Source organism: Scyliorhinus torazame, chromosome 13 (assembly GCF_047496885.1).
Source record: "Scyliorhinus torazame isolate Kashiwa2021f chromosome 13, sScyTor2.1, whole genome shotgun sequence".
Taxonomy (NCBI): domain Eukaryota; kingdom Metazoa; phylum Chordata; class Chondrichthyes; order Carcharhiniformes; family Scyliorhinidae; genus Scyliorhinus; species Scyliorhinus torazame.
The window spans coordinates 170335068-170348093 of NC_092719.1; the positions used below are offsets into that span (position 1 = coordinate 170335068).

The 13026-nt window shown below is 43.4% G+C and overlaps 1 protein-coding gene across 10 annotated transcripts in view; it reads right to left on the reverse strand.

The window, feature by feature from the left end:
• slmapa (sarcolemma associated protein a) overlaps positions 1 to 13026 on the reverse strand; it is a 383477-nt gene that overhangs the window by 71583 nt on the left and 298868 nt on the right. For 6 of the 10 annotated variants that reach the window (XM_072472425.1, XM_072472423.1, XM_072472424.1 and 3 more), the window contains one exon: positions 11954 to 12016. The exons of the other annotated variants lie outside the window; for them this stretch is intronic. In XM_072472425.1, the coding sequence (XP_072328526.1) occupies positions 11954 to 12016 (63 nt within the window). The remainder of the gene's footprint in view (positions 1 to 11953; positions 12017 to 13026) is intronic. 10 annotated transcript variants of the gene reach the window in all.

Sequence of the window (13026 nt, forward strand, 5' to 3'; positions counted from 1 at the left end):
TGCACATCTTTGGATCATGGGAGGAAACCGGAGCACCCGGAAGAAACCCACGCACACACGGGATGTGTAGACTCCGCACAGACAGTGACCCAAGGCAGAATCGAACCTGGGACCCTGGAGCTGTGAAGCAATTGTGCTATTATAAAATTGGAAAATCTATCCTAAATTATTGGCCGAAATCTATGGTTAAAGTGAATCAGAATAGTACAGAACTGCAGCTCCTAAATTATATAAATATCTACCATCCATTGCATTTAACGTCTTAAGACTGTGTACACCTGGAAGGAATGCAAAACTGATCCAGACTCTGGATGGAAAGATCTCAATGCCAGCAGTAATTCTTAAGAAGCTGATCCAGGCAACCTAAAGCAATTCTCCCCTAGCCAAATGGAAGGTGTTTGCGAGGTTCTCAACAGTGAGAGACTGAAAGGAAGTTTCGGAAGCTAAATCAAGATAAATTAGGGAGCAAAGAGAAAGCGATAATCTAGGCATATCAAGTGAAAGACCATAAGACATAGGAGCGGAAGTAAGGCCATTCGGCCCATCAAGTCCACTCCACCATTCAATCATGGCTGATTTCAACTCCATTTACCCGCTCTCTCTCCATAGCCCTTAATTCCTCGAGAAATCAAGAATTTATCAACTTCTCTCTTAAAGACACTCAACGTCCCAGCCTCCACCGCCCTCTGTGGCAATGAATTCCACAGACCCACCACTCTCTGGCTGAAGAAATTTCTCCTCATCTCTGTTCTAAAGTGACTCCCTTTTATTCTAAGGCTGTGCCCCCGGGTCCTAGTCTCCCCTGCTAATGGAAACAACTTCCCTACATCCACCCGATCTAAGCCATTCATTATCTTGTAAGTTTCTATTAGATCTCCCCTCAACCTCCTAAGCTCCAATGAATATAATCCCAGGATCCTCAGACGTTCATCGTATGTTAGGCCTACCATTCCTGGGATCATCCGTGTGAATCTCCGCTGGACCCGCTCCAGTGCCAGTATGTCCTTTCTGAGGTGTGGGGCCCAAAATTGCTCACAGTATTCTAAATGGGGTCTAACTAGTGCTTTATAAAGCTTCAGAAGTACATCCCTGCTTTTATATTCCAAGCCTCTTGAGATAAATGACAACATTGCATTTGCTTTCTTAATTAAGGACTCAACCTGCAAGTTTACCTTCAGAGAATCCTGGACTAGGACTCCCAAGTCCCTTTGTACTTTAGCATTATGAATTTTGTCACCGTTTAGAAAATAGTCCATGCCTCTATTCGTTTTTCCAAAGTGCAAGACCTCGCACTTGCCCACGTTGAATTTCATCAGCCATTTCTTGGACCACTCTCCTAAACTGTCTAAATCTTTCTGCAGCCTCCCCACCTCCTCAATACTACCTGCCCCTCCACCTATCTTTGTATCATCGGCAAACTTAGCCAGAATGCCCCCAGTCCCGTCATCTAGATCGTTAATATATAAAGAGAACAGCTGTGGCCCCACTCGTCACCGGTTGCCATTCCGAAAAAGAACCTTTTATCCCAACTTTTTGCCTTCTGCCTGACAGCCAATCGTCAATCCATGTTAGTACCTTGCCTCAAATACCATGGGCCCGTATTTTACTCAGCAGTCTCCCGTGAGGCACCTTATCAAAGGCCTTTTGGAAGTCAAGATAGATAACATCCATTGGCTCTCCTTGGTCTAACCTATTTGTTATTTCTTCAAAGAACTCTAACAGGTTTGTCAGGCACGACCTCCCCTTACTAAATCCATGCTGACTTGTCCTAATCCGACCCTGCACTTCCAAGAATTTAGAAATCTCATCCTTAACGAAGGCAACACATAGCAATATGGGGATTGGAATTGGGGAGCAGCATGCTTTTGTTCACCTCCAGACTCAATTATTTTAATGTTCTCCTAGCCGACCTCTATTCTTTCACTTTCCATAAGCTTGAGTTTATTTGAAACTCTGCTACCCTGGTCTTAACTTGCCCTAAGTGTCATTCACCCAATATCCCTGTGCTCTCTGACGATAAAACACCAAATCCAGCCATATCTCAAATTTAAAATTCTAATATATATTTTAAATCCCTCAATGGCCTAGCCCCTACATAACTTAAAATATCCTGAGGCCGTACAACTTTCTGACAACTCTGCATTGATCTACTTCTGGTGCCTTGTCCACCTTCGATTTCCTTCACCCCAGCAAAAGGGCAAAACATGCAAAAATCAAGATTTAAAGACCATGTACAATGACATGTACCATTGGCACAAATCATTATGTTCACAAGAAAAAGCTCTCCACAGTGACCAAGATGAAAAAACTCCATATCACATAGCTTGTCTATTGCAATTCCTCTATCTTCAGAGTATTTTCTGAAACAGAGGATGAAGATTCCCTCTGTGCTTTTCTTTGATATGCCAAATAGTGGGCAAATTGTAAAGGTACAGATGTACCTGCAGTATGCAATTGGATCTGTATTATGTTTAAAGAAGTGCATGACTCAGACCTGTGTCACAATAATGTATTTAAATAGGTATCATGCATTAAGGACCCAAGTGGTTATTGCAATTCTCCTGTCTCTCCCAATCTTTCCACGATAACACTAGCCACCAGATGATTTATTTTCCATAATATTTTCAAATTTGAGGAATTAGAAAGATTCTGCAATGGACTTTGATTCTCAGTTTTTAGTGAAAGGATCAGACACACATTTAATGTTTGGTATCTGCGACTCGAGAAGTCAGCCTCATTGATGTTAGTGAACAAAGGCTATTTTGTGTTCATTTCATTTATCAGTCTTTGAAATCTTACAAAAATGATTACCTAAAACAGTTTGATCACAAATTAATATGAGCATAAGAAAGTGAGCACCGTTGATTTTGACAGTTACTGGTATGAACATAAACATAACAATATCATTGAAGATTAATGGAGATGCAAACTATGCTGTTAATTCTTTGGAATTTAAACAATCAATGAAATTTTAACAACTAAAGGTAAAGATAGTTAACAGATATACCTAGTTGAGGACAGGTTAACACATTAAGCAAAACCTCAGAATTCAAGATGTTATAAATTGTACTTGGTATATCTCATGATGGATAAGGGGAAACATTTTCAATTCCAATGGAAGTTACTCAACCAACCTATGTTACAAAGAAAGTATTCATAATGTGCATTCATATTGACAAAAAATGTTAAGAAATGCTAGTTGCTTGAGAAATTTACTCATTCCTGCAGCACAAACTCTGATTGCTGACTACATTCAAAAGACACATCATTCCACAAGAGATATATGGGTCACCCTGATCAAAGATCAACTGAGCTGATGGGCTGGATTCTCCGCCGCATCGGGAACTCCGCTACCGGCGGCGGAGAATATAATGTCGGGTAGAAAATGGGATCAGCGTCCCATGCTGACGCACTGGTTCCCTACTGGTGTCGGGATCGAGGTTCGTACCCTGCACCAGGGGGAGGATATAAAGGGGTCATTAAGACCCATTAGCATCTTATTAATGGACTGGGATCCATATTCTCTATGCACTCATGATTCTCTGGTCCTCATGTGAATGGGAATTGGTGCAGATCTTGACAAGTGTATACCTGAGACTGTGGGCCAAGGTGAGGTAACACTTTAAGGGAGTTGCCCCCAAATCCATCAGAGGGCCACCCTTCCCCCCACAATGCAAGACCTGTCCCCGCCAACCAGAACCCCCCCCCCTCCCAACCACCAGAGATCCCCTAATTAAAGAGACCCTGACTAGAGACTCTGACTGGAAGATCCCCAGGAGAGACCCCTGCTTGGAAGCCCCACAGCAAAGAGACCCCTGTCTGGAAGCCCCGCGGCAAAGAGACCCCTGTCTGGAAGCCCTCCAGAAGAGATACCAGTGTCCGAAAGCTAAAGGACAAATCAGCCTGAGGCAGTGAAAAAAAAATCACTGCTTTAAAGCTCACTGGTGCAACACACTTGCTGGTTCAGGCAGAGGAAGCAGCACCTGTAAATTCCCAGAAAGAGAACATCAGTCTGCTGGGTCTTTGATCTTTGATCTGCAAGCCACCATTCATTTCTCTTCGATATTGATTTTACTACGCTGTGATTGACAGTTTCCACACAAACCCAGCTGTCTGCATTGTTCGATACATCTCACATTACACTTAAGTGAATATGAAACAACGCAAAATTTATAGACGTCAAGCTTTGATTGACAGCTGCTGGACCACATCAAAGAAAGGTTCTGTTAGTTTCACAGCTGCCTACTTCAAAGTTTTCTGGGGGGGGGGTCTCTTTAATTATGTGTTCCTTGGGGGGGGGGGGTGGGGGTGGCAGCCGTTGTGTCTCACTGTTGGGCCGCCCACTACAAATGACGGCCCAATAGTGGGATTCCCTAAGCACTCCCTCGCAATGCAAAATTTTGCATGGCTAAGGATTGGGAATCGATTTCTGATTTGCGCTTCCAGCGTGAGCACAAATTAGGTACAATTCATTTCTGGTGGGAGAACATAGGATGGGATTCTCCGATCCCGCGGGCAAGTTCTGACGCCGGCATCAAAAACAGCGCGAGCCACTCCGGCAGCAACGGGCCTCCAGGCCCAGGTATTCACCCCTTCCCAGGGGGTTAGTACAGTGCCGGAGTGAGGTCCGCTGCTCCAGCCGGCGTGCCACGGGCAGCGCGACTCTGTGCATGCGCGCCAAGGCCGGCATGAGTTCGCATATGCATGCCACGGCCGGCGCGAGTTTGCGCATGCGCGTGGGTTCCCACGCCGGCCCCCGGGCAATATGACGGAGCCCTACAGGGGCCCGGCGCGGAGGAACACAGGCCCGTCCGCCAATCGGTAGGCCCCGATCGCGAGCCAGGCTACCGTTGAGGCCCCGCCCCCCCCAACCGGGATGGCCTCCGCAGCCAGAACTCCGAAGTCAGTCGGGTAGGACCATACGTAACCTATGCTGGCGGGACTCGGCGAGCACTTGGACCATTGAAGCGCGGAGAATCGATGGAGGGGCTGCTTTCAACGGTCCCTAACTGACGCGGCCCCAATCCTGCGGGCGCCTAAGCATCGGCGGGCCGGCGTCGGGAGCGGCGTGGCACGACTCTCGCGCCCCCCCGCCGATTCTCCGACCTGCCGGGGGATCGGAGAATCCTGCCCATAGTCTCCCAAATGGAGAATCCTGTCCAATGGTTTTCCACAAATGTTTGGTTGCAAATAAAGGTCAGAGATTATTGAATGAAAAATAAAAATGAATGTAGTGAATAATCAATCAATTGTTTCAATTGGGACAATGTTCCCTTTTTCCAATCACAACATCATATTCTGAGAATCTTGTTTGATCCATGGCTCCGATGTGGCTCAACTATAACTGATAGGTAGATAAGAGTAACTTGAGCAATTTTAACTACATTGCATCAGTCTTTTCACTTGTTCAAATAATTTCCTTAATATTTTCGGGCACAGTTGCAATCTTATTCCCCCAAAATAGATTCAAATTGAGGAACTAGGAGTTGGGTAGTTATGTGGACATAATACTTTTGTCCATGATCAGGGTCAGAAAGAAATTTAGATTTCACTGCCAATGATGGAGGACAAGTAGCTATTTAGTAACAGCAATTCCCATAGCTTACTAAAAGGTCGATACTTGTTTCATTTTCAGGTTATGTTTCTTAATAAAAGTAAAAGGGGGCAGCACGGTAGCATTGTGGATAGCACAATTGCTTCACAGCTCCAGGGTCCCAGGTTCGATTCCCGGCTTGGTTCACTGACTGTGTGGAGTCTGCACATCCTCCCCGTGTGTGCGTGGGTTTCCTCCGGGTGCTCCGGTTTCCTCCCACAGTCCAAAGATGTGCAGGTTAGGTGGATTGGCCATGCTAAATTGCCCTTCGTGTCCAAAATTGCCCTTAGTGTTGGGTGGGGTTACTGGGTTATGGGGATGGGGTGGAGATGTTGACCTTGGGTAAGGTGCTCTTTCCAAGAGCCGGTGCAGACTCGATGGGCCGAATGGCCTCCTTCTGCACTGTAAAATCTATGATAATCTATGATAATTCCTTAATAAAACAAAGCTGTAGCTTCAACCATGTCATTTCCAAGTAAACACAATACATACTTGACAAAGTTGGTGTCTTTGTGTCGTGCACTGGTGCTCCAATGGAATATACTGTGGTATCAGAACACAGGTTTATTTCAGATTTTCAACACATCAGGCTCAAACGAAACAGGAGCAGAGGTAGGCTATACGACCCTTGATGCTGCTCCGCATTCCATAAGATCATGGCTGACTTGTTTGTGTTTTGAATTTATAATATAATAATAATCGCTTATTATCACATTCCTATCTACCCCTGATAACATTTGATTCCCTTACCCAACAAGAATCTACCCACCTCTGCTTTAAAAATATTCAATGACCCCATTTCCACTACCTTCAAAAGGCAGAGTTCCAAAGTCACAAGATCATAAGACATAGGAGCAGAATGAGGCCATTCGGCCCATCAAGTCTGCTCCGCCATTCAATCATGGCTGATATTTTTCTCATCCCCATTCTCCTGCCTTCTCCCCATAACCCCTGATCCCCTTATTAATCAAGAACCTATCAATCTTGGTCTTAAAGAAACTCAGTGGCTTGGCCTCCACAGCCTTCTGCGGTGAAGTCGCACAACGTTCAAGAGAAAAGGATTCTCCTAGTCTCTGTTGGAATAGGGTGACCCCTAATTTTAAAACAGTGCCCTCTAGTTCAGGACTCACCCACAAGAGGAAACATCTTTCCCATGTCCACCTTGTCAAGACCATTCAGGATCTTATATACTTCAATCAAGTCACCCCTCACTCTTCTAAACTCCAGCGGAAACCAGCTCTGCTCTGCCTCATAACCCATCTTCATAAGACAATTTGCTCATTCCAGGTATCAATCCAGTTAACCTCCTCTGTACCACCTTCAGCGTATTTACACCCTTCCTTAAATAAGGAGACCAAAACAACACACAGTATTCGATATGGAGTCTCACCAATGTCCTGTATGACTGAAGTATAACATCCTTACTTTTATGTTCAATTCCTTTTGTAATAAAGAACAGCATTTCATTAATATTCTTGATTTGATGCTATACCTGCATAATAACCTTTGGTGACTCATGCACAAGAACATCCCTCTGTACTTTGGAATTCTTCAGTCATTCCCCGTTGAAGAAATACTCTGCTTTTTTATTTTTCCTGCCAAAGTGAACAACTTCACATTTTCCCACATTATACTCCATCTGTCAGATTTTTGTCCACTCACTCAACCTATCTGTATCCGTCTGAAAACTCCTTATGCCTTCTTCACAACATTCCTTCCTACCTATCTTTGTGTCATCTGCAAATTTAGCTACCATGTCTTCTGCTCCCCACATCGAAGTCATTGATGTAAGTGGAGGCCCAGTACAGACTCCTTCGGGATTCCACTCGTCACAACTTGCTAATGAGACAAAGACCTACTTATGCATAATCTCTGTTTTGTGCCAGCTATCAATGTTTTATCCAGGCTAATATAGTACCCCCTACACCATGAGCTTTTATTTGGTGATACCTTATCAAAAGCCTTCATGATTTTTCGTACATTGCCAGGGAGAAATCAAGAGCCAGCCAGGTACTTCGGCAACAAAAAGTGGAGGAAATTAAACCTGTGAAAATTATCACATCTTTGAGGAGAGTACAATGGCCTGAAAGCAGGTAACTTAGTTACAGTCTCTTGTAGGTTATCATGTGATCCATAAGGAGCGACAAAGGAGGTTGCAGAAACGCAAGCAAACTGGTAAAAAGCTTAATGAGTCAGTGCAGTGCCCTTTCATTTTTGTGATCAAGGCTTGAACCTGGAAGACTGATTACAAAGTCGTTGTGATGAATCAGCTTTGAGGGTCTAAGGTACAATGAGCGAGGGAAATCTCAATCAAAGTTTCTGTAGGTGCAAGTCCATAATATAAAACTGTCCACTAATAGACCATCTGGTCTGTATTTTACCTATAGCCTGAGGTCAAGGAATTATCTAGGTAGGAGACAAGGATGGGCAGCTGGTGGGATTTCCTTTGCTTTTATATAAGTGGTTAAAAAGAAGAATTGGTAGATGGGGCATCCAGCCAATTAAGAGTGGTGGATAGGGCATGGTGCCCGCAGATCATATTAAGGCAGTGTTTTTTTAGTTACATTGGTAGCATTCAGACAGGCAGAAAACCAGCAATGGCTTCAGCACAAGGAAGGGTTGCTCCACAATTCAGTAATGCCTAAATGCAGGCAGTATACCAACGGTGAGATGACCTGTTTCCAGCAGACAGGAGGAGACTAGTATGCCCGACCAAGAAGGCAAGATTGGAGGCGATAGACAAAATGAGTAGCCAGGCATCAATGTCCACATTGAGATGCCCTATTCACATGCACCCAAACCCCATGGTCAGTCCAGGGTAAATGCAGCATTAAGATAGAAGACTGGTCACATCACTATGCCATCCCTTCAATGTGGTGATGCACACTTACAGTGCCTCAGAGCGATGTGCACAAATGGGCCTTTAATGCCTCAGGCTTCTGATCAAGGGGAAGTACCAGGGATTGGTTGAAAGAGCATCTGTTTCACTTCCATCATGTCTCCCATAGCAGAAGGGGAACAAATGAGAGTTCCTACAACACTGGAAAGCCGATAGGATGCCAGACCATCTCACGACACTGCAATCATACTGGGAATGCTTGAATCTGAAGGAAGAAGAGGTCACTGGATAAACTCAGCAGTACTGCCAGCATTTATCGGAGAGAAACAGAGTTACTGTTTCAGGACCTGCTGAGTTTTCCAGAGTCTGTCTTGTTTCAAGACACTGCCTCACGTTATTCCAATGCACCATCCACCAGAACAGCCAGGCACATCAGTGGACTTTGTTGGGCTTGAAGAACGGGAGGCACGATCTGTGACATACTGTGTAGGCAAACAAAATGAGGTAATGGAGGCAGCAGCAGCCACTTCCCTTTGCAGGAATAATGACAGGGGAGGCGGTTACGCAGTGGTATTTTCACTGGACTAGTAATCCAGAGACCCAGGATAACGTTCTGGGGGCCTGGGTTTGAATCCCCACCAGGGCAGATGGTGAAATTTGAATTACATAAAAATCTGGAATTAAAAAGCGAATGATGATCAGGACACCATTGTTGATTGTCATAAAACCCCATCTGGTTCACGAATGTCCTTTAGGGAAGGAAATCTGCCATCCTTATCTGGTCTGGCCTATATGTGACTCCAGACCCACAGCAATATGGTTGACCCTCAAGTGCCCTCTGAAATGGCCAAGCAAACCACTCAGTTCAAGGGCAATTAGGGATGCACAATAAATACTGGCCCAGCCAACGGCGCCCACATCCCCTGAATGTTTGGATCGTCGCTTCCAACTTGCATCAAATTCTGTTCTAGTATACCATTACCTGCTACCACCAGTCTGGTGAAACATTGTCTTCGGAGACATTGGTGTTCGGACATTTCTAGGAAGCTGAGCCTCTGATGGTACACCTTTTAATCTGGACTGTGTCTTCTGTGACCAGGAGTCCTATGCAGCCTCTTTAATCATGTCCAATTGTTTCCTCAATCAACTGGAGCTCCTCTGCATAGTTGTTCCATGTGGCTGCAACTCTATCTCTGTACTATTCTTGTCCTCACTGGCCGAAGTCAAAGTCTGAAAACACTGACCACAAAGCTAACCCTAACCCTAACCCTAATTGAAACCTCCAAAGCGATGAGCCTCTCAAGAACCTCGTCCTGTCTCAGTGGCTGATGTGGACCTGGGAGATACTTCTCCACTAACAGTTCACTTTTCCTCAGCCTTTGCAGTGGCAGTGATTCTAAACTTGATAACGTTGTTCCCTCAAGACAACCTCACAATATGGCTGTCAGTTTCCTCCACTGCTCAACTAGCATTCATATCTCGCCTCCTTTGAGTAGGTGTGATTCGGAGTCTCTGTGCATCCAGTCTCCCAGTCACAGCATTGGGAAAAGGTAGGGAAATACCTGACAATTGGCTGTTTAATGTTGCCTACCTTTAGTTGCCTACCCATGCATAAATGTGTCTGTCACTCCTTCACCCAGTAATCCTCATCTGGTGAATTTGGTCAGTGGTAGCAAAATTCTAGGGAGTTAACTCACATCATTTTACTTCGTTTACCCCTGCAACTCTTCTGCCTCTGATAACTGCCTCCATTCCCTCGGTCATGGGTCCAGTAAAAGTCAAATCTCACACTCAAAGCTGATTATTTCTGGTGTCTCCTTAGCCTTTAATACAGATGATCACATTATCATCCTCTACGCTATTCTTCCGTTTTCCACCCGAGTGCTGCTACCCACACCTGGTTTTGAGCTTTCCTTTCTAGTCCTTGTCAATCACCTACAATGGCTTCTCTTTCTATCTTCCACAGTTACCTCTGGAGTCCATCAAGGACCTATCCGGACTCTTCCATATTTCTCAGCTACATACTGCCCCTTGAAGATATTATTAAACGGCAGAAAGTCAGGTTCACATTAATGTTGATGATACCCAGCTCTACACTGCCAGATCCTTTTTCAACACCTCCATCGTTTGTGTTATCAGACTGCTTGGCTTGACATCCTATCTTGTAAGTGCTGAAATTTTCTCCATTTAAACAGTGTAAAGATCAAAACCAATATCATTGGCCCCTGACACAAACTTTGTTCTCTAGCTATTGGTTCCATTCTTCTCTCTGACCACTGTCTCAGACTGGACCAGACTGTTTACAAGAGAGAAAGTGACCATGGGTCATACATTTCAAATATTTACCAAGACTATTGAGAGGTGTTGGGAGAAATTTCTTATGAAGAGTGTTGGAACGTTGAATGCTTTATTACTGAGAATGCCGTGCCACCAGATATAACTGTAGGTTGAAATATTGCACCTTTTAAGATAAAAATGGATAAATATTTGCAACAGAGAAAAATATAGAGCTATCTTTCATTTTAGATTGCTTTAGCTAAGAACTAACAGGCATGTGGCCACCTAAGTTCTATGGTTCTGTGCCTCAATACTAAATTTAGATTACTATACCTGACTGATAGTTTGACCATCGGTCATCCACATGAACAGAGTGAGACTGTAAATCTATTGCTCATCAGTGTAGAGTTACAAGCAGATCTCTGTTGTGATTCATATTCAGAGAATCTGACTCAAACTTTGTTTGAAAACACACCTGTGAGGCACGTTGGGACATATTACAACGATATAGGCTTTTACAAGTTGTTGTTGACAATCATTATGAAAATATTTTACTTATAACTAACATAGCTTGAAAGAAGAGAGTTTCATACCATCAGTTTGTGCTAAGTTCTAAACACAGCTCTCACACTGTTTCCTGAACATATTCACCTTCTTTAGGAAACATCAGGCAGCTATCAAACTGATTACTAGAGCCTGCATTAGAGTTTGTTTAAGGGACAAAGAGTGTGCAAGAACACCTGAAAGACCATACCATTTTTCTTGGCAGAATGGAGACAGAAAGTTCACATTTTGTAACGTTTTAAATGTGCTGAAATGCAAATATAAACACTAGCTCTTGGATGAATTTTGGGAGACATTTCTCAGAACATGCTCAATTGCATTATAAAACCTTCCATCTCCTATCGGATAAATATTTTTATCGAATTACCTATGAGACCACCATTCATTACTAAAACAGTAATGATTGTGGAATTGCATTACAGTGCAAACACATTTAAAATCAAAAAGTAATCTACTTCTAACATCATCAAAAAATCAGCCTTATACAAATACCAGTTTTAATAGCAGAGAAACATCTGCACCACCTGTGGTTTGTAATATTTCATGAGGAAGTTTTCATATTATTCATCATCACTTCAGAATTGAGGAAAAAGATACAATCAGAAAATGGCCACCAATAATTGCCACATCAAGGGGGCTTGTATTGTGTCGGCTAACGAGTAAACACACCCTATACTTACACTTGAGATGATCCAGCTCACTTTCATGTTTTCTGCTGGAGGCTCTTGCCTCTGCCAAGAGGTCTGCGATGGGGTGAAGCAGAAGAGAGGCAGAAGAACAGTGCAGTTGAAACAGAAGCCAGCAAACATAGAACACAGAAAAGCAAGAAAGGCTGCGTGAGAATGAAACAGAAGCCAACATGAAAGCCTTATCCCTTAAAGTGCTGGCTCATGCCTGTTTTTAAAAGTGGGTAAGTGTGCAGAATTTAGAGTTCCAACTTTAAATCAAATTCCCCAAAACATATACTAAAGGTTTAAATGTAGTAGGATCTTCTCTAATTAAACAATTGTATATAAGGAACAATACCCACACTATTCATATATTTTTCTCCTTGTAGCTAAACAGAGTGCACATAAGATGTCAGCCGCACACATCAAACTATGAATAAATGCTGTGACTAACTTATTAAATTTGACCAAAACTTGTTTGAGGTGTTTTCATACCTTCATTTTGATTCATTTGCACCCATTCTTAATTTCAACTTGTTAGGATTAAAAATAGTGTTGCTTCTTGGAGATACATTACTTTTTAAAATCACAGATGACCAAAATTAAAGTGCTTTTCACTGCATAAAGTGAAGAACAAAACCGGACTTGAATGCACAGTTATAAAACACAACATTTTGTAATGGAACATAGAACATACAGTGCAGAAGGAGACCATTTGGCACATCGAGTCTGCACTGACCCACTTTAAGCCCTCACTTCCACCCTATTCCCGTAACCTAATAACCCTTCTTAACCTTTTTGGACACTACGAGCAATTTTAGCATGTCCAATCCACCTAACCGGCACGTCTTTGGACTGTGGGAGGAAACCGGAGCACCCGGAGGAAACCCACGCAGACAAGGGGATGGCTTAAGAGTTTCAGGTTGAGACTTCAGTTTATTCTGACAGTTCAAGACAGAATGAAGGACATAACACAATTATGCTTTGCCCACAGCAATTTTATAAATTAGTGTGTGGACTCCATGCCTTATTTTTGAGTACAGTATGTAATTTTGAAGAAGTGAGGAAGAAACAAAGGAGAGGAA